The sequence below is a fragment of the Vulpes lagopus genome, chromosome 9 (assembly GCF_018345385.1).
Source record: "Vulpes lagopus strain Blue_001 chromosome 9, ASM1834538v1, whole genome shotgun sequence".
Classification (NCBI taxonomy): domain Eukaryota; kingdom Metazoa; phylum Chordata; class Mammalia; order Carnivora; family Canidae; genus Vulpes; species Vulpes lagopus.
The window spans coordinates 2,849,103-2,876,733 of NC_054832.1; the positions used below are offsets into that span (position 1 = coordinate 2,849,103).

A 27,631-nucleotide genomic window follows, 5' to 3' on the forward strand; every position below is an offset into this window, starting at 1 on the left:
AGAATGGCCAGTCATGAGATGAGAGTGCTCCCAGTCTCATCATCCATCAGGAAGTGCCAATCCAGTCCTTTTGACACTCGGTGGGGTAAATATCAGTGACTAGAAAGAAAGAGAAATGCTGGGCAGAGGTGAGGGTGGAGAGGATCCAGAACACCCCACGGTGGGGGGACTTTGAACTGGTGTGGCTTCTTCGGCTCATTGACGATGCATCTGCTAAAGCAGGTGTGTGTGTGTGTGTGTGTGTGTGTGTGTGTGTGTGTGTGTGTGTGTGTGTGTTTGCGTTCTGCTGATTCTACTCCTAGTCTGAGCCTCTGTGCCTAACAGAAGTGCTCACCAAAAGACCTGCACAGTAGAAGAGAGATACAGAGAGAGAGCCTTCTGGTGAAAATGTTTGTTTCGACTACTCTGGAAGCATGGCTTCCTGAACAATTATTTTATGCTTAGAGGAAGAAAAATGTTTATAGCAGTATCTGCATAACAACCAAAACCCACGAATAACACTAATGGCCCCTAGTCATGATGTTGTATATCATGCAGTGCAGCATCTCCCTCTACGTGCAACCATCAGCTACCAGATAGGCTGAATCTCACAAGCATGTCCGTGACTGAACAGAAGCCAGGCATGAAAGTACATTCTGTGTGATTCCATGCACATCAGGTCAGCCGTCAGGCTTAGGGTGAGGAGGTGCTGCGCCTGCCCTGTGGTGGACAGTGAGTGCGAGGACTGGGTGCCTTCTGGGCTTCTTTCCTGCTCTGTCTCCCTGCTGGATCATTGAGCTCTAGACACTGAAACTTTGTGCTGAAAAGTTTGAAAATTTATGTTGAAAAACTGATTGTATTTTAGCTTATTTTTTTCAGTGGTATTTCAGAATAATTGGTTATGCCATATTTACGATAATGCTGTAATTGTAGACTGTGAATTGAGAAAATTATTTATTTCTAATTGTTCTATTTTTGTGAATTATTTTTTAGATACGAATTGAGAATTCGTTATTTGCCAAAAGGATTTCTAAACCAGTTTACTGAAGACAAGCCAACTCTGAATTTCTTCTATCAACAGGTATAGGAGGGTGCCTTAATACACTTTTTTCTTTGTTTCTTTGAATCCTGCTTACTGCATGGTTTTATTTTAGAATTAGATTAAACCTAACATTTAGGAGAATGTAGAACTGTCACAGTATGGCAGTGAGAGACCTCTAACCAATGAGAAATTTTGAATTTTTGACACTGTGAATTTTTGTATGCTTGGGCAAATCTTAAAAGATACTTCTTTTATGTGGAGACAGAAATCCTAAGTGACACAACCATTATGTCACAACCAAGTGACATAAACCATTGGTTTATCTTTAATTCAAGTATAATTGCTATGCCCGAATACCAACAGATTGGTCAGATAGTGAATTTATTGTCAGAGCCAACTAATACTTATATAATCTCAAGAGCACTATGCATAATAAAGTTAAAATTGACTTTTTTTTTTAACACTAACTTGCATTTTACCCCTTAAAATATTAGCTAGGCAGTAAACATGTGTCATAAATGAACCAATACAATTTTTTGGCCATATCCACTTGGCTTGTTGATTTTATTTATTTATTTATTTATTTATTTATTTATTTATTTATTTTTCTTATTTATTATTATTTTTTTTTTGGCTTGTTAATTTTCATGAAGAGTGCCAGAAAAACGGGTCTGAGGAATAGCTGACATTTGCACGCATGTTCTGCGGCCAAATGCACTTGGTAATTCTTTGTTTTAATAAAAATATTTATTAAATATCTGCTGTGGGTCAAGGATGCAGAGGAAATAAATGAGATAGTATGCACCCTAAATTCCTGCCCTGGGTGAGGAACTCCTGTAAACTGGTACTTTGCACTTGGTCCTTTGCTGTTGGGAAGCACAGAGGATGTGGCCGTGCAGGAGGGTCTGCTAACCCTGTGGAGGTTCTCCTGGAAATTGTCATGTGAGGAGTCCCCAGCTTTGTAGATGAGAAAGAGTTGTACTTTAGGAAACATGGTGCACTTAAATCTGAGCTAAAAAGTTTGAGAAGCCAAGGGAGAGGAGATAGGGCCCACATTAGGAAAAGGGAAGGTTGCAGGTTTTCTCCTGCGGAGTATGGGGAGCTGTTTAGGGAATGCAGTTAGTGAATGTCATGATGAGAATTTTTGTTGTTAAATAAGACCACATTGATGTGATGGCAGCGTCCGTTATGGACTGATGGGTCTAAAGGCTGCACGCAAGTTAGGAGACTCTCCAGCCATTGAGTCAAGAAAGGTGGGGGATAAAGGTCTAATTGTGGTAGTAAGCACATTCAGTGGTGGATTTGATAGGACCGGGAGACTGATCCAAATGGAGCAGGAAAATAAAGAGGTGGATTGCTTCAGTCCAGGTGCCTGCTGTCAAGGGAAGAGGTAGGCTAACTTCAGAAGGAAGGTGCTAAGAAGGTAGGTTGTTTTATTTCCCAATGTGAGAAAACTGGATATTCCTGCTTATAAGATCGAAGCTGTGTGAGCAGGAAGCCAAGGACACTGTTCCCAGATATTGGATCTATTTTCTTGACTAGGGGGTGGAAGTGCCATCAGAAATGTGAGGTGTTAGGTATGGAGCCTGGCAGGAACTTGGGAAAGTTTACCATGATTCAGAGGGAGTTTAGGTTTGGCAAAATGGAACGAGAAGTCATCTTTGGATTCCAGCTGAGATTGTTGGAAGCTCACTCATACTGCAGAAATGATTTCCGGTTAACAAATTTCTCGTATGTGTTTCCCCAGCTCATCCTTAGTCATCTGACGGGCTTCGTGTTGAAGTGAAGGAGGGGACAGGAGAGTTTGGTTAACTGATATGTTTGCCTTGTGTTTCTCTCTCTTGTCGATGATCTTTATCACTCTTAGCATAATTTCTTTCAAAAAATCCGCCCCCCCTCCCCCCCGAGGAACTGTATGCTACTTTAGTGACATGAATTTCTGGAATTCATACTACAAGCCTCATTAGTTTGCAGTCCCCTCCCTTTCATAACTCCTAGGCTGACCTCACTGTCGGCCGCGTTCTTGTTGCTTCCACACAGCTTCCAGGTGTCCTAGTTTTTCCTTTTCTGGGACCTTGCTTCTGTCTCTGATTAAAAGCACTTCACATGCTTGTGTGGCCCTAGTTTTCTCTTACTCACAGGACATGTGTCACTGCGGCCTTTGTCACTCTGTTGAATAGAGGCAGGGAATGGGCAGCCTGCCACACACTCACTGTGCGTGTAACAGCTCTGCAAGCTTCCCTGGGCTTCACTGTCTCATCTACTAAAATAGACAGGTGTGAATACCTATCCCAGCTACGTGAGGTGGAACCGTCTGGCATACAGGTGCCCAGTCATGAGACTTCAGTCTGTGGGCAGCCCCAGCCTCCTGAGGATTCAGCACTTAGCATCTGCACATCCATGACACCAGTGTGAGCTGCATATTCTGGAAGGGTACTTACCCTTCCCTTCTTGTGTGCCTCCACCCCACCCTCTGCTTTCTCCTGTTACTGCACTTCTTCCTCAGCCTGACCCTTTTTCATCTTTTATAGTCATTCAGCCACATGGCACATTCTTAGTCTCGAAAATATTCTAAAACATCACTTAAAGTATCTTTATCCTAACAATCACTTTCATTTTGTGTACGATTTTATTATATTCTACCTCAAGTATTTTTATTTTAAAAGAAATACAAGTGCAGTCATGATACCGCCCCATGTCGATGGCTGATCCTGCCAGTGTCTCAGGCCCCAGGGACTGGAAACAGGAAGGTAAAGGTGTGTGCAAACTACAAGGAGGAGGGAGAGAAGGAGGAGAGGACTGTTCTTGTCACAACCAATGAGTTGGCAGCTATGCTCAGAGCCATGAGTGTGTTCATATCCTTCAGGTTGGTATGTGGCACTGTTGGCAGTTTGGTACGAATAAAATGGTTGAATATTGGCAATTTAATATTCAAACTAAGAATTCTGCTTCCAGGGATTTACATCCAGAGGTCTGTACGTACAGGATGCTCATAGAAATAGTGCAATAACAAGAGGAATTGGAAGCATTGTGTCAGTAATCTCAGTAAAATGTTGGTTAAATAATTCTGCTCAGTATAAGATGTGTGCAGCTGTCCTGACGAGCGGAGTACGTCTCTGCTCCTGATGTGGAGGCATTGTGGTAAATGCTGGTGTTTAAAACGGGGCATGTATAAAACATATATAATGTAATTTTCACTTATGTGAAAGAATGCTTCTATTTTTATTTTCACCCTGACCTACCAAAGTTTGAAAATAGTATGATTTTTGCATTGCTGCTTTGACAAGTGCCTATATATTTATTTAATTTCTTGGGGTGACTGTAAAGTGCAGAATCCTGTTGCACGTGTGGAAATTCCAGAACTATGATAGGTGATCGTGTGCTCTGCTGCGCAGGCATTACCCAGCTTGGGAACAGGCTTAATTCCATCGTTAAGAAATCAGTTAGGAATTCAGAACTTTCTCCTATTTAAACACATGCGCATGTGCACTCACACACACACACACACACACACACACACACACACACACACCCCTTCAGCAGCTTTTTATAGCCAAGATCTGTTTAACTGAGAACGGAACTGAGATATTTTGTAAGAACTTGAGTGCGGAAATTTTCACTGACTTCAGGGATAAGTTATTTAATAGAGGCTTCAGAGTTAAATGACACCCATTCTATACTTTTTATTAGCTTTACTACTTGATGAAAATGTGTAAGATACATATATGCGTATGTATATTTTTACTGAATTCTAAGCCATTATTATGGGGCTCAGAATTGGATGACCTTGATTCTTTTAAATTGTTAGTTTGGTAACGCCCGATACATGTATGCTTTTGTGAGCTGTAATGTTAGTACAGGGGTGAGTGCCCGTGATCTTATGGCCCAAATGAAGAGAACACGCCCAATATCTCGCGGTCCCTTGTCCTTGTCACATCCCCCCGTCCTTTCACTCCATGCAGATGGCTGTGGTCCTGTGTGGCCAACATCCCCCTGCTTATTTCCTTTGCAAGTTGTCACATTTTACAGTGCGTGTGTGTTTGGTTCTAGCCTAGGGTAGAAGCTGACCCAAGATCTCCTCTGAGCCCTCTGCATTCCCTCATCAGCCTGACTAGGGTTTGGTATTGTTTTGTTTATCACCCACCTCATCGAAGCATTCTAGAAGATTGGAAAAGAAAAATGTGTTATTTATCATTTTTCGTTGTTTTCAGTGAGCAGATTGGTTGGGACATTTGACTGACTATTGGTAGAAATGGAAGTTATCATAAAGTGATTTAAACATGTTTCCCATTTGGTTAATTTCTAGAATAATTTTGAATTGTGGTTAGAGCCCGTGGTTCATTTGATCCTAGTTGTTCAGGCTTGGTTTAGACTTGTTGCAGCACCTCACACCTACTGAGCTTTTTGCTTGAGGAGAATGTGTCTTCTGTGATTGTTGAGCACAGGGATGATGAACACCCACAAATTCAGGGTTGCCTGCGGTGTTGTTCAGGCCTCCTGTGTGGCTAGTATTCTTTTTCCTGCTTTCGGTACAAGTCAGGAGGGACTGTTTCCTCTCGGAACTTTGATGTGTATTATTGCTGTTGAGAAGTTGGCTGCCATCCTGTCTTTGAAGGGATCCTTTCTCTCTGGGCGCTTTAAGGCCTTTTGTTCATCTTTAGTGTTTAGCAGTTATGTTACAAACTAGGTGTGAATTTCCACTCATTTTTTCCTGCTCGATCTCTTTTCATCAGTTCTGGAAATGTCTTTTGATAGTGACTCAGACAGACCTTGCCTTTTCTCCCTTCTTCGTGACTTGGCCTAAGGTCTCCGTGTGGGTCTGCGTCACAGCTTCTCAGGCTGCTCTAAGTGTGCATCCACTTCTTTCTCCTGTCTCGGCTTCTTGTTCCCTGGGATCTGTGATCGACGTAAATATGTCACATCACTGCCAGCTCTCCTTAGCTGCAACCACTTTGATGTGTAATGCATTTGCTGAGTTTTTATTTAGTGTTTTTTTAAGTTTTGTGCCCCTTTCCCATTTATGAAAATCTGCCAGGGCATCACTTATGGCTCTTATTGTTTTCTCATTTTTCTGCCTTTTATTTCTCTACCATTTTGTATAGAGGTAATGTCTTTTCTGAATCTGAATTATTACATCCGAAATTCTTGGTTTTGACATCTGTTGGTGCTGGCTTACACTGACTTTTAGTGATTTGTTTCCTTGTTTGTTTGTTAGGAACTGTTACTTTGTTGAATTTCACATGTGGGCATCTTTGAGGTCTAGCTGGGGGACTAATAGACACTTTTGAGTGTTACCTATTGTGATCTCTATTTTAGAAGAAAACATATTTTTATTATTTTGGCTCTTTTATCAGGGTAGAAATAAAAGAATTATGTTTAGATTTTCTCTGTCACCACTCTGATCCCATGAAACAGAGAGCACTTAAAATAAACTACCTTAATTTTATTATTTTGAAATTTCATCTATGCCCAGTATTCATTTTGTCCATCGTTTTGAATGGTGTCATGCAGAAAACAACATGTCATAGATGTATTGAATGTCGGGTTACTGGTTGGAGATTATCTTGTGGAGGCACAGTTTCATTTAAAGATGTCCTAAATGTGACCAAAGTGAGGTGTTGCAGATGATTCACTAAGTGTTTTTGACCCCATTTTAGAATATTCTGAAAGATATTAATCAGCACACTCTAAAAATAAACTTGAATCTTGTTAAAAACCTTATTCATTGTAGAGCAGAAGTTATAAAACTAAATTTTGATGCTAAAGCTAATGGCTCATTAGAAAGCAAGGGAAGTATGTGTTACCTGGAAATCAAACTTTTCCCTTGCCACGTAACATTTTATTCTTTTTTTTTTTTTTTTTTTTTTTAAGATCTCATTTATTTATTCATGAGAGACACACACACAGAGAGGCAGAGACACAGGCAGAGGAAGAAGCAGGCTCCATGCAGGGAACCCGATGTGGAACTCGATCCTGGGTCTCCAGGATCACACCGCGGGCCGAAGGCGGCGCTAAACCGCTGGGCGCTAAACCGCTGGGCCACCGGGGCTGCCCATTTTGCTCCTCTTTATCTCTCTGAAATCTCCTTTGTATTTGATTGGCAACCTTTTGCAAATAATGGTGGCTATTTGTTTGAAGAGCCATGCCCATGTTTGGTCAAGAAGTTGTCATATTAACTAAATTTGTATTGAGGCAGAACTTGTACAGAAATTATTTAGCACTCAAAATTTTCAGCTCTTGGGATGTGTGGGTCAGACATGGGATTCCCATTGTTTTTTCCTACAAGTATTTTAAGACTAAAATGACTACAGTTGACCCTTGAACAATGTGGGGATGAGGGTCACTGACCCCCGACACAACTTCTGACTCCCCCAGAACTTAATACTAATAGCCTAGTGTTGATCAGAAAGAAGCTTTACTAATAATATGAACAGTCAACACGTATTTTGTATGTTGTATTATATACAATATTCTTACAGTAAAGCTAGAGATAAACATTATTAAGGAAATCATAAGAGAAAACATACGCATAGGACTGTACTGTGTTCATCAAAAAAAATCCATGTATAAGTGGACCTACACAGTTCTAACACGTGTTATTCATGTGTCACCTGTATACCTGTCCACCCTGTCCTGAAAACATGGGCTGTAATGTAATTGTGACTTACTTGACAAAAGGAGTTCCGGTAGGAAGTCGAAAGAAGTTACCAAGGGAGGGGCTGGGGAATAGAATCTGAATGTGCCTGGTGAAATACTGAGGTAACAGGGCATGCACGGTTTCTTGTTCTGCGATTTTTATTCAGATTTTTTATTTTTATAAGTTTTTATTCAGGTAATTATATTATCAGAAATTGATTATTTGTATTTTCTTGGCTGTAAAGCTTTCTTCAGTTAAAACATTTTGAAATGGCAGCTCCAAGCGAGAAATTCTTTTAATACTTTATTGTTTTAATACCTGATATTTTCAGTATGGAAATTATCAGCTGTCCTTTTCTAGAAAAAAAGGTAAAATAAATATAGGTCTAAGTCTGACTTATACAAGATCTGTTTTCTATACTTATTTACTTGTACATATCTTCTTTTTTTCCCCACTCCTGTATATTTTTGTTGATTCAAGAAACACTTATGTTATTGAGGGTGTAGGTAAACCCTGCATAGTTACTCTATTCAGCCCATATTTCTTGGTTATCCTTCTGTATGAACGATTTTAGAAATGGGAAGGCATTATAAATTTGCTGTCAGTTCACTTCAGGGACTTCAACAGCCCCTCACAGTGTTAGGAATGTGGTTGTGGGGTCCCCAGAGCCAGCTTCAGGCTCAGTCACTCACTAGGAGGATTTATAGAACTTGCATTGATTCTCTTGCAGTGTAAGAAGAATAAACCTCATGAATATAAATACAGTACTTGCCACAGAAAGAAGTCTGAAAATACCCTGTTTCTTCAAGTAGGAAACTTGACATCAGCTTGGACACAGATTAATTTGAAAAACCAACCACCGAGGGCACCTGAGTGGTTCAGTCGATTAAGTGCTGACTCTTGGTTTCGGCTCAGGTCCTGATCACAGGGTCGTGAGATCAAGGCTCACTTTGGGCTCCGTGCTCAGCATGGTATCTGCTTGAGATTCTCTCTCTCCTGCCCCCTCCCTGCTCGTGAGTTCTCTCATATACTCTTTCTCTCTAAAATAAATAAAATCTTTAAAAACAGACAAACCAAACATCAGCTTTCAGAGGTCTTTTCTTGGAAGACTGTTACACATGTGCTGGAGTTGGGGTCAGTGCACAGTAGTTGTCTCTGGTGTAAAGAGAGAATACATCATGACAGCAGTGGTCAGGCGGAGCAGACAGTGTGCAGGAAGCCATTACATCAGCCCCTGCGGGCAGCCGGGTGACAGGATGAGCTCCCTACCTGCCCTCCGTGTGGTCTTGCCTGTGAAAGACTTTGGAGACAATGTGGGCACAGACTGAAGCCTAACTTGTAGGGGTCGGTGGACTGGTGCTTGAGTGTTCACTCTTACAACACTCGGTGTGTGACTTTGGGTGAATTAATTTCTCTGGTCTTTATGTATAAAATGGGACTATTAACTTGAAGAGTTATTGTAAATATTTCAAAGAACATATGTGAAATAATTAGCACGGTGCCTGGGCCCTGTTATTACCTTCATTCTTTTTAGGCTTGTTCTAAGGCTTTAAATTGGAGGTGATAGTACTATCCAACTCACAGTGATGCTATAGGGATTACAGGAGATGTTCCATGTAAGTCTGCCTGCCAGGGTGCTCTCACACACATACACACACTTAAACGGTCAGTAAATTGCATTTATTTCACAAATGAAAGCAAAGAATTCTACTGGGAGTTAGTAGGAGATGAAAGGTAGTAAGAAATGTCTTATAAGAGAAATGAACACTGAGTATATAGAACCCTGAGTCCTGAAGAATGCCTGAGTACAGCATCACTGTGTGAACGTGCACAGTGGTTTCAGAAAACACCCACCCTCTCCAGGGACCATTAGGGATCTCGGATGGGGTTCCTGTCTTTGCTCCTGCAGAGAGGCAAGCTGCTGTAGGACTTGCAGTAGGGATGTGGAGAGCTGAGGGTCTGTTGGGATGGCATCAGGTGGGGTCAGTCCACTCTGCAGAGCACATTGATCACTTCAGGCCATGGACACACATCTTTGAGAGCCAAGAGCAGTAGAGTGTTGCTCTAGGAAAACAACTCTCAGAGCTTTTTTCTTTTTTTAAAGATTTTATTTATTTATTCATGAGAGACAGAGACAGAGAGAGGCAGAGACACAGGCAGAGGGAGGAGCAGGCTTCCTGCGGGGAGCCCGATGGGGGACTCCATCCCAAGACCCTGGGATCATGCCCTGAGCTGAAGGCAGATGCTCAACCACTGAGCCACCCAGGCGTCCCAACTCTCAGAGCTTTTAAGTCCTGTTCATAAAGGGATTTTCTACAGAGATTGTCAAATTATAATTTTCTCTGTTTGCATTTTTGCAACTAATGTGATTTGATTTTGGTGAATGAAATAAACTGTGTGATTATGTTTTCCCACCTGTGAAAAATGCTTAAAAATTATAATAATTAATTTTTAAGTTAATTTTGTAATGATGAATTTTATCAGCATGTAATTGGTATTATGCTGTAGTTTTTTTGAAGTCTTCACCAAACCATAAACTAAGATTGACTGTTTCAGTTAGAATAATGGTGGTATTTCTCTAACTCATAGAAATACATGTCTTAATGTATCTTTTGTGGTTTTATTTTTGTGTGCAATAATAAACCTACTTAGGATGCAAAAACCTTGACAGGATGAGCCCTGGGTGTTATTCTGTATGTTGGTAAATTGAACACCAATAAAAATTAATTTATTTAAAATAGAAAAAAGGATGCAAAAACTTAGTTTTTAAATTTGGATTTATTTTTTGCTATATAGGAGAAAGGGCCAGTTGAAGTGTAAACAATAGAAATTATTGTTGCTTACTTACTTGGAAAATGATGTTTACAGAGGTACCCAAACCCCAATATGGAAACTTTATTTGTTTGTTTGCTCACTCATTCTGTCAATACATATTATTGACCACCTAGATCTAGGTACTAATGCAGAAAATAAGACAAAGGTTTTGAGAGGAAATCTGATGTTCAGATCAGAAATAGCAGATGGTTGCCTACTGGGCTAGGTGAGTGGTTATTGCTCCTCCTGTAAGAGGAATGAGTGGGTGAGTACAGTTCACATCGGGTTATAGATTTTTGGTATGTTGAAAAGGATATTCCCATCTGAAAACTTTTATTTTCACCATAAGAAAGACATGTTTATTGACTGGAAGAAGTGTGAATCAATGTGTTGGAGTTCTTGCTAGACAAGCATTGTTGAGTTTCTGGACAGTTTCAGCCAGCCATTTGAGGTTTGCCATCATGAACTGAGGCAAAGTTTATATCGTCCTGTAGTTTCTCCAGTTGCTTAGCAGTAAACATGGAGAAGGAGGTAGGTGGTTTGTTTCAGTGGCACTGGTTTTGCCAGGCAGTTAAAAAAAAAGGGATAATGAGAGATTGGGAAGTTGAGGGTCTTTGCAAGGGAAGGTCATGATGATGACATGTATGGTATAAGGCAGAGTATTTAATAGGGGAGTAGAAATATTTTGAGCAGGTGAGCTAACAGGCTAGAAGATAAGAGTTGAAGAGCATGATCTTTGGAATTTTTTTTCCAAGGCAGAGGTCAACACACTTTTTCTGTGAAGGGCCCAAAAGTCAACATTTTAGAGTTGAGAATTAAGAGGCAAAATCAGGTGTTTTTGAAATACTTCTACAAGAGACAAGACATATTTCCACAAAATTTTGATTGGTGAAATTCATTATATTATAATTGAGTGTAGTTTTTTATAATACAGTTCTAATGAGAAGAGTGGGATTCTTTTTTGGGGGATTGATAACATTTCACTAACTGAGGTCCAGAATAGTGTTCCCTCTTGTCATATCAGTTGTAGATGTGGATCTCTTAACACTATAAGGAGATCTTATATATTTCATCTGAGGAAGTGTCTTCACACTGACAGGTGCTCTCAGGTCCTACTAGTGGTCCATCAATTACCTTAGTTGAGCATAATCATTACTCAGAAGGTGCTTATAGAATTCTTTTGGATTCTTCTCTCTCTCTCTCTCTTTTAAAGTACTTAACATATAGTGTATTACTAGTTTCCCAGGTAAAATTTAGTGATTTATCAGTTGCTTATAACACGCTGTGCTCATTCCAAGATTCTTCTCTTTATATTAGATTTTACACGTTATGACTTTGTAGATTAATCACTTAGAGGTGATGGTGAGGTGGAAGCATGTCAGTTGCAGGGGGTTTTGAAATGTGTAAATTTTCTTTGCTCTTGCCATTGGGGTCCAAAGAATGCTACTAGGACTGTAGTTTGAGTTCAGAAAATATATGTCCTGCAAATTTGCTTGAAAGTGGAGATCTGGGACGCCTGGGTGGCTCAAGCGGTTGAGCGCCTGCCTTCGGCTCAGGGTGTGATCCTGGAATCCTGGGATCGAGTCTCACGTCGGGCTCCCTGCGTGGAGCCTGCTTCTCCCTCTGCCTGTGTCTCTGCCTCTGTGTGTGTGTGTGTGTGTGTGTGTGTGTGTGTGTCTCATGAATAAAAAGATAAAATATTAAAAAAAAAAGAAAGAAAGAAAATAGAGATCTTCCTCCTTGCTTTCACTTGTGACAGTGTGGGGAGGGTCTAAAGCAGCTTGTGATTCAGATGATGAGTTGCTTCTTAAAGTTTGCTCATGAATTAGATGAGTTCTTACTAAGAGCCTGCTTTCTTTCTTTAGCTGTTTTTGGTATTATTCATTTTTATATCTAGCATCTAGCATAATTATTGGCACAGTGTGTGTAATGTAAACGGCACCCTGGAAACCGTCATGGAATGAGTGACCCGACAATGTGCTCTTTTAAAGCAGTATTATTTCCCCTATTCCTTCTGATTGCAGGTGAAGAGTGACTACATGTCTGAGATAGCTGACCGCGTGGACCAGGACATTGCTTTGAAGCTGGGCTGTCTAGAAATACGGTAAGTTGGTAACTAGGCATGGAGGGCTTTGCTCATCAGTGGTTTCATTAGTTTGGGAAATTATTGAAGGATTTTCCTTTCCTCATAAAGATTTTTGTTAATAAAATATTGAATAAGATGCAAGTAAAAATTTGAGATTTTGAATTAGGTTGTCAGTGCTACTTTTAGAAATCTTAGGATCTCTTAAAATGAGATTTCATTGTATTTAGAATGGAGTGATTGGTGAGAGTGCACATATGTGAGCAGGTCTGAGGGCGCTCCCCAGTAATCTCCTGGGATGATGGAAGTGTGCTGTATCTGTGGGACCCCGGGTGCTAGCCACCAGCCACAGGTGGGTACTGAATAATTAAATGTGCTAGGGCACAGAATTTAAATGGAAACACAAATAGCCACAGATGGCTTGTGGTTTAAGGGAAATGGAAATCTGAGAATATAGTTCTTACTGCTGATAACATTTATCATCATGTATCATATATTATGCTACCATTTTAATTTTGAATAAAAGAATATTTTACCTTTTTCAGGTGTGATTTCAATTAAAATTTACTTTGGGCTGGTAGTTTAAGATAAATTGGTTAAATTAGCCAAAATTTGATTATGTGTTCTCAGAACAGTTAGTGAGAATTTCCTCCAAGGTCACTATTTTTTATATTATATAAGGCAGCTGTTATATACCAGTCCCTATAAGAACCCAAGGATGGTTAAGGTATAACTCTCAGCTCTTCACTGAAATTTGTGTTCAGCCTTAATTATATTTCCCTCACTGGTCACTTTGTGTTCCTGTCCTGCTCCTGACCCTCACAGTTTTAGCATAGAAAGCATACTTGGTTGCTGCTCCTTTCTCACTGCAGATGGTGCTGTACTGGGTTATCTGGAGCAGGAGTCAAAAAGCATGAGCTATTGTGCAAGTGGCACGGTACCCCCCCTCCCCCCTTGGTTCTAGGTAACTTTTCTGCTCCTTCCCATTCTGGCCTCCCACGCTGTGTGCATCCTAATGCCCTGTGCCCCGTTCAGTGTCCCTGACTTCATTATGAGGTAATGCACTATAGGAAAAGCCTGACACAGTAGTCTTTCCCTTCAGCCCCCCCCCCCCCCAGTAGAATGCAGGAAAACAAACTAAGTGACCCTTTTGGGGCCCTTTTGGAATTTTTCATCTAAATCTAGTACTTTCATTTTAAGTAGGCCAAAGAAAAAGGCAAATTTAAAAGGCAAACCTGGTATTTATGTTACTAGAGACAAGTTTGAAACAAGGTCTCATTCTCCTAAAACATTATTGAGGTGATGTATATCATCAGTGTGTCCCAAAGCACCCCAGCCAGAGCTTCCCCTTCTGCAAGTTACTATGTTTGTGCAGATAGAATCCTGCCCCCTGGTGGCAGGTACTGTAGAGCAAGGACCGGAAACAACTTGAACAGGTCATCTGGAGTTGAAACCGTACAGATCAGACTATGGACGTTCAGAGTGTGCAGGAGCCTGGCACTCTGTCCTGCACGGCCTTCTCTGTTCTGTTACAGGTCTGTGCAGTTACGCTTGGTGACATGCGCGCCCCTGCAGGAGGGGGTTTGGTGCTCGCCTGGCCATGGCAGCAGTCTGCTGGCCTGCAGCTATCCTGCTCGTGTGAGCAGGATGAGCATAGCAGGCAGCAGTTGTACCTGGAGTCTCGTGTCTTGTCTTTACAAAGAGCCTTCCCTGCTTCACATTGAAAGAGAAAGCGAGATTATCCAGTAGGACAGAGCCTGTGTTACCTGGTCTCTGCTTCACTGCGGTGTGGGAGTAATGCTGAGGGTCAGATTCGGTCTTTATTAATAGCATATATTAGGATGTCTGTGGCTGAGCCACAAAGTAGTTACCATATGGCAGCATAGACACTCCTCACACGTGTGTATAAATGTATGTGTTCCCTGGTTTTAGGCGGTCATACTGGGAGATGAGAGGCAACGCGCTGGAGAAGAAGTCTAACTATGAAGTGCTGGAGTAAGTATCGCACCCCTGAGCTGTATCACATACACCCGGAGATGAGCCCACCTGCAAATCCGAACTTTTGTTAGTTTACTTAAAGTTAAATTCAAAACCTGAAACACTACTGTTTCTAAAACAATTGTGTCTGGAAGAAGAAAAGTTTTTTTAAGCAAAGAATTCCTAATGACAGGAACTGTGTAAGCAGACGTTTCAATTTGTTGACAGATGTCTTAATAATGGTTGGTAATGTCTACGGCACGTCATCACAGACTTCTGTCTCTGTAGATTTAATCACATTGGGGTGAAGTTTTGCTTCTAGTTTGCATCGAATTCAGAATTGCTGGTTCAGTTATTATATAATCTCTATGCATTGTTGAAGGGTTTTTCACAGGTGGCGATATGTGAATTACTTGTTGCTCAGGTTATCAGGGTATTTAGAATAACTGAAAATTTTTCAGATAATTCAGGAATAAAATTTTCAGGAATTAATTTGTGTATTAGATTGTCGTATTAGGTTGTATTAAATGCATCTAAGCCATGCTGGAGCTTATGTCTGGGTAGGCTAGAAGTTCTGTTCTTCATCTTTTTGATAATGAATGCAGCAAAAGAGAGTTGATATTTGAATATCAGCAAAGGTCCATTTTAATTTCATTAAAAATAGTATCACATCTGGCCAACATTTATTTTTTTCTGGCTGTATTATTACTAAAATCTTTGGGTATTTGGGAGATGTAAGATAAGTTGGTAAAATAAAGTAAGAGGTTATCCATTACTACCCTGCTGTGATAACAACTTTAACTGGCTTCAGATTTTGCTTGAACTTTCTTAGAGCCCAGCTATAGCCATAGTATGAAAGTGTAGTGCCCCACCTGTTGGGAGGCAAGATTTACAGGGGAGGTGTAGTCATTTAAACATAAAAGTAGAAATAACCAGTTTGCAAATTGGTTATGGTGCTGCAGGTACAACCATTTGGAATAATAACTGGTCGTAAGAGATGCAAGTTATTTTTCATAACTGACATGAGCCTCCTTTGTGCCAGGTCGTGAGGGATGAGAGTGGCATCTGGGGAGAGGCCCTGAGAGCCAGCTCCACACCTGACTTCTGGATGTGACATGTTAGCATAGCCTAGTGTCTGGGGCCGCATGCAGCAGAGGACACTCGCCAGAGGCTGTGCCTGTGTTAATCTGAGTGTACCTATACATAGGCCCTTAGCAGATCGGCCAGGGCAAAAACAAGTTGGTTGGAGATGAATGAGATTAGCTAGGACATGTTAGCAGGTGGAATTATCTTGAGTAGAGTATTCCCTGACCTTCAGTGGATGGTATAGAAGTAGTGAGACCCTTAATAACCTAAACAAGAAAATGGCTAGTGTTCACTGTGCCATAGATTTCTGTTTACAACTGTCACAGTCTTCAGACTCCTGGACTCTTAATGCTTAAAATACAGATCAGAATTGAGGGGCTCACTGAAGATCTCATCTGAGATGATGTTGAGCTTGTCCTGAATTCCAATGGAGGCTCAAGGAATAACAGGAATAGTTTTAACTATTTGGTTATTTGGTCGATTATCTATTCCTTGTGCTTTGATTTCTTTACTCGCTAGTTCACTTAACAGACATTACTGAGCATGTGCTGAGCCACTGGCAGCCTAGTGCTGCACTCTCAGAAATTAATAATACAAAACATTCTCCCTCCAGAAGCTTATAGCTAGCAAGGAGACTCAGATGAGTGAGCAGACCTGTAGAATAAGGTCCTAGGAGCTGAAGTGGGGGTGCCTGGAGCGTGTGTGTGTGGGGAGTGTGGTACTTGACGTCTGAGGTGGTTTCATTGGGAGATGCAACATGCCACATACCGTCTTGCCACATGCTGTCTTTGAGTCCCAAAGACAGCATGTGGGCAGGTGGGGATAGCTGGCCAGGAGGAGGGAAGAGACTTCGTGAAGGCACAAAAACACAGGAGGCCAGGTAACAGCTAGGAAACCACCTGTTGGTTGTGAGGGCCAGGTCACCAACACTCCAGTGAGCTCTGCAAAGGGCTGAGGTCCTTGACGCCATGGACTCCTGAGCCATGCAAACGAGGACCATGGTCTGTGGTTTAGAACTCCCATGTTATTAAGGAAGGTTAGAAAAGGGAAGTGAGGAAGCAGGGCACCACTGTGTCCTTCCTGCCCACTCAAGAAGGAGTGAGGCTGTGTCGTAGGCACCGTAGCACTGGCAGCAGGGTGGAGGTGGCTGGAGCCGAGGTCTGTCCTGGGCTGCTAGGGGTGCTGCTCATAGGAAGGGTTTCTGTTTGAGGAGGAATCATGTGAACTATTACAGCATATTGATTTTCAGTTCTGAAGGAATATGCCTGTTTTTGAAATGAAAGGAAGGAGAAATGTGGGTTTATTTCATATGTTAAAAGATCACTCATATCAATAGCATTAAAATCTCCAGTGGTACCCAGGGCCTGGTTTCTAATGTCATTTGTCAGTAAAAGGAACCAGGGCTCCTTTAAGAAGTGCCTGATGCCAGAGAGAGGTGGGGAGGGGAAATAAATGCAGGCGGGGCCTGGGCATCTGGAGGTGCCAGGAGGGAGGAAGTGCTCTGCCCATGTGTCGCAAGAGCCAGCTGAGGTGCCTGAAGCTGAGTAGTCTGAGCTACAAAATGAGCGACAGTTTTAGATCATAACCCAGAGCATAAAGTAGACATCCTTGAGTCCATACTAATATAAACAATTGAATAAATAAATGAGAAGTGATAAGTTTCCCATACAGAAGAATTACAAGTAATTAATGTAGATATGACAACAAAGGGGGCAGAACACAAAATCCCACCTCAAAGAGTGGCCTGTACTTAGTGACTTGTACAGTGCAGTGCGGAAAGGGGTATAGGGAGAAAATCGGCTGGCAGTGAGGAAACCTGCAGGCCCCACCTGAGCTGGATGCTCAAGGTCAGCATGAGCAGTGATGAGCCGTGTTGATGGCACGTGCCCCTGGTAGGATCTGTTGAGAAGGGCACTTCACCTCTCTTGGCTTCCTCCCCTAAACCTATAACCCCAGTCTCATCATGTGAAACAGATAATTCCCAGTTGAGAGGTATTATACAAAACAACAAACCAGTACACCTTCAAACTGTCAAGGTTGTCAAAAACAAGGAAAATCTGAGAAGCTGACACAGCCAAGAAGAGCCAAGAAGAGCCTTTAGACACTAACATGACAGTTAGTGTCATGATGATTAAGTTGGATTCTGAAACAAAAAAAATGATACAGAAAATAATGAAATCTGAATGAAGTATAGACTTTGTTAACAATAATAAATCGATGTTGATTAGGAGTTGTGGCTGGTGTGCCATTGGCAATGTGAGCTAGGAGCAGTAGCAACAGCTGGGCATGGGGTATCCGTGGGACTCTGTACTGTCTTTGCAACCTCTGTAAATCGGAGACTATTCTGCAGGAGTCTGTCTCCATGTAAAGGGAAATGATGAGGGAGTGGAGCTGAAAAGCCAGCAAGTAGATAAAGATGACGATCTCAAGAGGTCCAGTCCGAGGTGGACGGTTTGTGAAGTCCAAGGAGGACCAGGATTATTAATCACCTGGCAGGGTGCAGGAGCACCTGTTCGTGTCCTTCGGGTCACTGTGGAAGCCTGTCCTGTTGTAGGGACTGGGGAAGGATGGTGTGAACTGTATCTTGCCCTGTCTCTGCGAGGCTAGGAACTGTGGTGTCACAGGATGAAGTGAGCCAGGTGTACTGGAAATACTGTAAAAGGGCCAGAGTCACAGGACACCAGGGGCCCAAAAAATCTCCATGGATCATGCATTGACATGTTCGTAGCAGCAAGAACAGGCAGTTAAGAAAAGGAAGAAGCAGGTATCCATCAAGGTGGGTTGGAGAGAGGAGTTTTCAGTTTAAGATCAGTTTGCAATGAGGGACACCTGTCTGGCTGATGGTAGAGCTTGCAGCTCTTGATCTCAGGGCCTGTTTGAAATGAAAATTGAAGATTACACTGGAATCGGTGTAAACTGGGCTCCTTTCTAGAGATTACAGAAATTGAGACAACAGGACAGGAGGCAGGGGGCAGAGGACAGTCTGGGGCTCTGATGAGTGGGGGGTCAGTGAAGTGGAGAATGTGGGAATCACAGTCCACAAGGGAGGGCCTGTGCTCGTATTGTGGGAGAAATGGGTGCAGCATGGTGTGGTCATCACGGGCCTTCTCAGAGGGTGAGGGTGTAAAGCTGAATTCTCTGTAATCTTGAGGCAGCTGTTGTGAATCCTTTTAGAGATATGCTTTGTGAATTAAGCAGAGATGCTAGAGAAGGAAAAGAGGGGTGGATTTAAGCGGCTTGTGTTCCAGGGTATGACCAGGCAGGGTTTCCCCTGCCTGCCCTCTGCCTCCTGCTAGGTTCTGCGTAGTTGTAGAAGTCGTGTGACTCTGCCCTCTGGCGGCAGGGTATCTGGGTGTGGGTCCTGGTTGCCCCATGGCCTGCCCTTGGGGTGTGCTTCTAGGGGTGTAAAGTGCGGGCGGGGCTGCTGCCTGCCTTGGTGTGCGGTTAGGGAGGTGGCCCGCCCGGAGAGCTGAACGTAGCACCGGGCCCTGAGTGAATGTCTGCCCATGATCTTTGCTGTGATCCGGATCCAGGGGACAGCTTGTCACTCTTGATGAAACCAAACTGTGTAGCGTCACTTCGCAGTGTTACTAGAAAAAAGCATATAAAACAATGTCAGAGTTTATCGGTTAACTTAATGTTGAGCCCTTTAAAATAGTTTTCATTTGTTTACAGAGGTCATAATACAGTCTAGCTAGAGAAGATTGAAACGGAGTTGTCCAATAAGATAAAAGTCTTCAAATCCCAACAGTTAGTGTTAACCACCTTCCCAGTCTTACCGTCTTAGCAGATATTCTCCTAGGCCCCCTTTTTCCATGTTTTCGTACAACACAGTACAGAGCTTAACGTGAGAGTGGTGGCGCTGTATGTGCATCCTGCTTTTTTCCGGCAGCCTTATTCTGGAAAGAGGTTTCCACTCACTGGATGCACATCAGCACAGTAGTCCATCACATCCGTGTGTGATGCCACATTTAACCAGTCAGGACAATGACAGTACGAGGCAATGTCACCATGTTTTCTTGTTCGTTTTTGCCTGTTGACCTGCAGATAATAGCTTGTTTTATTTGCTTTAGCTTGATTACTGTTGATATCGAACACTTTCCCATATGTGGGCCGTTTTATATTCCTTTTTAAAAATTAGCTATATATTTTTTTATCAATTTTTACATGTATTTGTGTTTTTTCTTATTAATATTAAGAGGTTTTTGTCATATTAACTGTGTTTGTAGTATTTGTTCTGCACGTTCTTCCCAACTTGTCTTTGTCAACTGTGCTTATATGGCTTTTCATCATACAGGACATGTTCTTTTTTCTTGTTTTTTCTTTAATGTAGTAAAATCTGCCAGTTATTTTCATTTTGGTTTTGAGTTTCAAGACCTGATGTTTGTTCTGAAACTTTTGTTCTAAAAGTCTTGTGTATTTAGGGGATCCCTGGGTGGCGCAGCGGTTTGGCGCCTGCCTTTGGCTCAGGGTGCGATCCTGGAGACCTGGGATCGAATCCCACATCGGGCTCCTGGTGCATGGAGCCTGCTTCTCCCTCTGCCTGTGTCTCTGCCTCTCTCTCTCTCTCTCTCCCCCTCTCTGTGACTATCGTAAATAAATAATAAAAAAAAATTAAAAATAAAAGTCTTGTGTATTTATTTCTATTTTTACATTTCCAAGTGTGCAGATATTTTTTAAAAGGTTTTCTTGGTAATGGTCCGTGTGATAACAGCTTCTTTGGCTTTCATGGAGACTGTCATTGCAGGCTTGTGTAAGATCATTTCCCTGCAGTAATTTATTATGAAAAAATTCAGACATACAGAAAGTTGAAAGAACCATGCAGGAAGCACACATGTATCTGCCACCTAGATTCTGCAGTTAATATTCTTCTGTGTTTCCTTTATGTGGACAGTTTTTATAAGTGGTTCAGTGTGATTTTAAAAATGTATTTTCTGCTCAAGCTGGTTAATGTCTGTCTTTCCTGGTATTTTGTCTCTTGACAACTCAGTAACTGAGAAGGCATGTGTCTCCCTCTGTGAGAGCAGCTGTGTCCGTATCCTCCTGTGGGTCAGTTCATGTTTGCTTTGTATTTGAAGCTTTTTCATATAAACACAAACAGAATGTTTTTATCTTCTTGGTTAATTGAATCTCATGTCATTATTCAGTTACTCTCAGGGTGCCTAATCATACATACTTTCTTGTTTTGGGGGGACTTCTCGTCCTGAAGTCTGCTTTGCCTTCTTTAGGTTAGCATTGGCCTAACTTTCATTTCCTTTCTTTGTATCACTTCTTCTGTCCCTTTATTACTTTTCTTCTATTACTTCCCACCTCATTACATCTTTACACTTTTATAGTGTTTCTTGTAAGCGTCATAGAGTCAGATTTCTTAAATCCAGAATGTCTTTCCTTTAACTGATGGCTTTAATATGTTTGTATTTATTAGAATAAATGATCTATTTGGACTGGCTTGTGTTGTCTTTATTTCTACTGTGTGTGTGTGTGTGTGTATTCATTCCTTTTTTTAAATGTTTATTTCTTAATGGGTTTTCTTATTCCAAATTTTCTTCCTTAATGATTTGGATATGTATAAACTACTTCTGTTCTTTTATTAGTTACCCTTACATCTTAACCTTCTATATTAACCAAATCTAGATCTTAAAGTTACCTTCACCCTTCTAGTAGTGCAAAGACCTTGGGACATCCTCACTCTCTGCATCTCCTTCCAACTTCTGTGCCATTTCACTCATTGTGTTAGTTCTGTCTTTGCTTAAACCACACGTTAGACATTATATGATCTCATGCAGACATTGCTGATTTGGCAGCATGTGTACCATTTTATCTCTTAAATGCTCTTGTGTCACCTAAGCGCACCCTTCCAGCATCCTTTTCCTTTCAGACACTGTATTTTCCCCACATTCAAAAGATAATGTTCAGGGAGCCCTGGGTGGCGCAGCGGTTTGGCGCTTGTCTTTGGCCCAGGGCGCGATCCTGGAGACCCGGGATCGAATCCCACATCGGGCTCCCAGTGCATGGAGCCTGCTTCTCCCTCTGCCTGTGTCTCTGCCTCTCTCTCTCTCACTGTGTGCCTATCATAAATAAATAAATAAATAAAATTAAAAAAAAAAAAAAGATAATGTTCAGTACAGCTGTTGACAGGTGTGCTGCCATTTCTCTGATTGCTCTTCCCTTTAAGATCTTAGCGTTGCTCTTCCAGTCTCACTCGTGTCTCAGGCTTGCGTTTCTTTGGTGACCCAGCTTGGAACAAGATGTGCTGCTTGGTTCTGTGGATTTGTGTTTTCATCTGGAAAGTATATGCCATCAGCTCTGGAATTGTCAACTAAATACATTTGGACTTTTGTAGCTCCTCATGTGGGGTTCATATTTTCCATCTCCGTTTCTCCCTGTGATGGTGTGTGTGTCTTCTAAGCCTCATTGGCTCATGTTTCATTTCACCATTGATACTTTTCAGTTCTGCAAGGTCATGTCTTGGGATATGATCTGCTCTTAGTTCCTAGTAACCTTTTGTTGCGTGCTTGTGCCTGTGATGGTGCCAGGAGTGTGTTAGTCTGCTGTTCCACTGACTCACTCAGGCCTCCACGTGGCTTGAATCAGAGACTGTTGGCCCGAAGTTGGGCATGTGGGGCTCCAGAGGGGCTTCTTGGAGATCCGAAGGGTGGATGGCACAACTGCAGCCTTCCTTGGGTCCGGACCCAGCGCCAGAACACTTGGTCCTTCAGACAGCATCCTGTCCAGAACCCCAGAGCAGGTGCCCGAGGCCAGCTGGCCCAGCACTCCTCAACCACAGTGCTCCTCCCCAGCGCTCTTCAACCCCAGCACTTAGGGCATGTTGGGCCAGGACTGCAGGCCTGCCTGTTTGTTACCGGGCTGCTCAAACTGACCCTGCTGGAGCCCAGGCTGGACTCAGCCTGTCTTTGGATGTCCATTTCCCTTCATTTTTAAGATATAGTATTTAATTCTTTTGTATGCATCTTTTCGTGGTAAAGTTCTGTTTCTGACATCTTGAAAGGTGGCTTTACTCCATGAACAATTCTTGACTCATCGTGGTATTTTCTCAGTACTTGAAAAATCTGTGAAGCTGCTCTTCCCATTCCATCTTCCCACACAGCTGTCAAGAAGGCTTTACACGTGATGCCTACTGAGAGGATCATCTAGCTCAGAGCAGACTCTGGCCATCCTGCCCCAGAGACCCGGCAGTCCAGATCCTACAGGGGCCTCGGCATTTCTCTCGGCATTTCTCTTTCCTTCTGAGGATTGCTGGTGACTTGGGGCCACTTGGAAGGATGTAGATTTTCTAGTACAGAAAAGAATTCAGCATGAATGCAGAATATCACATGTTTCCTCTGACTTTATTGTATGGTTCTTTTTCCCTTGGGGCGGCCTGGGTGGCCTGCCAGTAAGGAGATAAATTGTGAAATAATCCACAGGGTTGCTTAGTTTCTGTCCGAAAATTTAAAGACAATCTTGATTGTTTACAGCCTGATAAAGAATACCCCTTCCACTTTACCACGTTTCTAAATAACTATTTTAAAATCATGCTGAAGATAACTGGGCCAGCTTCTACGAGTGGGGAAAGTAGTACATAGGAAGTTCTGTAGCTCTTTAAATTAACCAGACCTAGTCTTTCCCTGTCTTTCCCACTGTGGTAGAACCAGTGTGCCTTCTTTGTAGCCTAAGGGAAGATGCACGGCGGTGACACCCCCCCACAGCCCCACCCCGGCCCCAGAACCTGTCCTCCCAAGGACATGCTTCCAGGGAGTGGCATGCAGCTAGAGACCTGCACACCTTGATGAGCAGAGCCGAGGCGGGGGGAGGGAGGCAGCCTCCACAGGAGGGCAGATCAGAGCTTTAAGAGAATTGTCTTGTCCTCAAGCATTATGACAATGACAGATTTACCAGAATCAGCTAATAAATCAGCTGTGTTTCAATTATGGTTCCCACTGTGATCTTGTTGAAGGAAGGATTTCACATACCAGTGATTCTTCTTTGAACTACACAATTGTATCATGAAATTATTTTATGTGAACTACTTTGTTCTTCAGTTCTGCTCATTTCCTTATTAAAGTGGTTTGCTTTTTAAAGAAATTTGTTTTTAATCATCTTTGCATGTCATGTATTTTCTGCAGTTGTTTGTGTACTTGTATCTGTTCTCTGCTAGAATGTCAGCTTCCCTGAGGGAGGACCTCCCTCCCCCGACCCACCGCTATTCCCAGCACCTAACAGTGTTGGACATTCATTTGGTATTCATCCATTGGGATTTCTTGAATGAAGAAAAATTCATGAGTTAAAGTTAACAGAAGTTAATTATGATTTTGCATTGTTTTCATTTTTTCATTGTCTTCTGAATAGTAATCTCATGGTTTTTTTAGTTGCCTATGTTAAAGAAGATGCTGGTGGGTTTCGCATGAATTGATAGTGGCTTAACTAAGACAAGGTCATTCTTCTTTCATACGAAGCAAGTCTTAGATGGACACTGCTCCTCATTAGCAGGGTGCCGGGCTTCTTTAATCTGGCCATTCCATCATCTATAGCAGCCACCTCATGACCTAGGATGGCTAGTGGACTTTACCATCACATTTGTATTCCAGCCTCACAGAGGAGGAAGAAGTGGACACATCCTCTTTCTTTCTCTTCCTCGCAAGGACACAGGTGTATACATAGTGCTTTCCCTTAGAGGGACATGGACTGAGTCGTAGTCCTATGGCCACCCCTGGCTACAAGAGAGGAAGGAACACATACTTTTCCTGGCCAAAAGACAGCTTCTTATTACCAGTGAATTGCTATTCACTTATTCAGAAGTGAAAAATCTGTCCTGCATTTAGAGAATTTTCATATTTATCAGTTTTTAAGAGGTATTATAGAGGTTAAATATCTGTCGTATTTTTACACTAAAGATACTTGCATCTGAGAGTTTTGGAGCAAGGATAAGATAGGGATGCTATATGAAAAATGCACATTTTAGTTGTATTTTAACATGGTTTTGGTTGCTTTTTTTGCCTGGATTTTAAATCTTTAAGGAATTATGTCCACAGAGTATAAGTACCCCAAGCTAACAGACAAAGTCAAGGTCTTCTTAGAAGTAGTGCCAAAGGGGAAATAAATTTATCTTTGACATAAGAATTTACTTATAATGAAGCTTATTTCATACCCAGGTCTCCCAAAGCCTGCTGTGTTAGGGATCTGTAGACTTGGATGCACCTGTGCAGGACAAGGCCACACGCTGGGCTACCTAGGCAGGAGCTGGTGCACTCTGGGGTATTCATCCTGGTGTGCAGGAGACCCTGGGTGTCAAGGAGATGCAGCAGGTGCTGAGGACAGCTGGTGAGGACAGGTGGCGAGGACTGCCACCTGCCAGGGGGAGGGAATGTGTCTTAGCGCCTAGACTGCTCTGGGTAGGGAGCTGGGTGTGGCGGGTGTGGCAGGTGGGCAGTCAGCCCTGACACCTGGAGACACAGAGCAGAACAAAGTCCTCGTTGGTCAGCAGTGGTTTCAGTATTTCCTGTGAAAGACAAGAAGTAAATTAAACATTAAGTAAAAGGATTCTGGCTTAAAATTGATCACAACTATAAATTTAAACTCCAGAAACTCTAATGTCAACAAGCAGTCATATTGGTGTTGGAGCCTGGTGGTCTGACTGTACCTCTGCCAGTGGGTTGTTGAGCCTGTGTCTCCCCCGAGGAAAGGGGATTGTTCCACCCCAGTATCCGACATGGTGCTGGTGTGAGCAAGCAGATGAGGGCAGCCTTGCTTTCTCTGAGGCTTCACATCAAAATAATTTGAATTTTAGAAACTAAATGATAGACACCCTTTTCTGCTAATCCTTAGAGAATAAGTAGGAAGAGTAGCAATTGGAAGCTCCCTGCTGCACATGGATGGGCAGTGCCAGCTAAGGGCTTCTGTATGACTCCCAGCCCTGTCCTGTAAGATTGGCTGCATGGGATGCTCTCCTTCTGGCTCCAGGGCTTCGTCCCAGAGGTTCCAATGCTGCGTGGTATCCCATGGTCACTGTCCTAGCTGTGTAGCTGTACCCAGCATCCATCTATTCCACTCACCCCTTCCCTTACCGAGGAGCCTTTGATCCAAGCCCCAAGCCCTGGAGAGTCAGGGTCCCTGATGTCCTGGATTCACTGCTGCAGCCCAGTGCAGCGTCTTATAATGTTGGAGATGCCCTCTCTGCCCTGGCCAGCATGGCAACCACACTCACTATGTGAGGTCACTAAGCACCTGAAATGTAGCCGCCATGACAGGGAACTAGATTTTTAGATGAATTTTAACTAATTTAAGTCTATATTGCTTCACATGGCTCTGCAATGGACAGTATAGTTCTTACCTAATATTAATATCTTGTCAGCTGTGTATGGGTTTGGAGGTTTCCTTTGGACTTATGTGGAAATCCAGCAACCTAATGCTTGAGTTTGGGAATTGCAGTTTGGCAGTATTCTAAAAGTTTCATGTAGCTAGTTTTTTGTCCAATGAGTTTGCATGAATTTAAGATCTATCCCTTGACAATTATTTGTAAAGAATTGCCTATAATAAAAGCCAGTAGTTGTATTTTGTTGAAATGTATAAGTAGTATTTATTGTTTGATTCACATAATCTCACACTTGTGTAGAGTTTGGGCTCAGATGAATTTTAGGGCACAAGAAACTAAAAGCTCAACTGCTATGCAGCTTGTAGAGGCAGCCTCACATTGAAAGTGGGACAGGCTGCCTGTCCCCACTGGGTGTCCTAGGAGAGGGTTTAAATTTGAATGATTGTAATAGGCCCTCCCTAAAACTGTGAACGTAGTGCCTGAGCTGCTCCTCCGGGTTTCTTGGTGCCCTGCACCATGAAGCCTAAGGTAGATTGGCTTCTGGATTCAGTGAACTGAAATGTGTTGTTGTTGGATCTTTCTGATGATTTTGCATGCTTTTTTCTCATTTTTAGTTTCTTACTTGCCAGGTGTCACATTTAAAAGAATTGTAACATACGGACAAATGTTACAAATCCATTGCTCAAAAGTGTTGGAAAAATTAAACTATATACTTGCCAGCATTAGTTGGCCTTACCTTTTTTTGTTTTGTTTTCTTTTCTCTCAGATGAAATTGTCTTCATCTTGGAAGTAAAAGTAACACCTAGAAACGGGCTTTATTTTCACCAGGAAGTATGCCCTCTCATTTCTCATGAAACATACAACCCTTTGGGTCCATCTTTAATTTCCCCATTTGTAACAGAATGAGTGTGATAAATTCTTTGCTATCCAATTGACTCTAAAAGTAGATGCATTACCTGGTTGGCTAGGGGTGACACTGGTTTCACGGTCAGGAAGAGGACGTCCCCTGCCCTGGTCTTCCCCCTCAGCCAGAGACATTGGTGGCCAGCTGCCTCCTTGAAATCCCCACTAGGAGGCCACATACGCTTTGCTTGCACCCACACATCTAAAACAGAACCCACCCCGGCTTCCCCTTCTCGATGCATGGAGTCCTTTCACATATGTCCAGTCACTGGGCACTCTTGACCTTGTGTCCACAGGTCTGAATCTCTTCCCTTCTCACTTCCTCTGCTGCCTACCCTTCCACCACCTCTTCCCTGAGCATCTGCCAGCCTTCCTCCTACCTGCTCTTTTATCCTCCCCCACCCCCACCGTGTATTCTGCTTGTGGCAGAAAAGGGTCATACCTCCCTATGCTCAAACAGCAGGCAGTCAGGCGTGTGGACCAAATGCTCACCAGACAGGAGGGGCATCTACTGTATTTCTGGAGAAAAGAGTTGTAGGAACTTAACACGCTCTTTTTTCATCCTCAGCACCACTGTTGGAGTAGGAATTAGCATTCCCAGCTTACAAACAGCCTCAAGTTTATAGGTGTTTGGTTATAGCCAAATCCATCCTGTGGCCATGTGAAGATTCTAGCCCAGAGCTCTCTGTGTGAAAAGTGCCCGGAAAGGAACGTAGGGGAGAAAATACTCAGAAACAGTGCCTAAAGAGTCTAGGCTTTTTCTCTTCACCTGCTTATTGTGCTACTTTCCATAGTGGT

The 27,631-nt window shown here is 42.5% G+C and overlaps 1 protein-coding gene across 15 annotated transcripts in view; it reads left to right on the plus strand.

Moving 5' to 3' along the window:
• The window catches only part of PTK2 (protein tyrosine kinase 2), a 262,540-nt gene that overhangs the window by 111,600 nt on the left and 123,309 nt on the right, over positions 1–27,631 (plus strand). For all 15 annotated transcript variants that reach the window (XM_041769011.1, XM_041769012.1, XM_041769013.1 and 12 more), the window contains 3 exons: positions 973–1,060; positions 12,497–12,576; positions 14,488–14,550. In XM_041769011.1, coding sequence (XP_041624945.1) covers positions 973–1,060; positions 12,497–12,576; positions 14,488–14,550 — 231 coding nt within the window. The remainder of the gene's footprint in view (positions 1–972; positions 1,061–12,496; positions 12,577–14,487; positions 14,551–27,631) is intronic.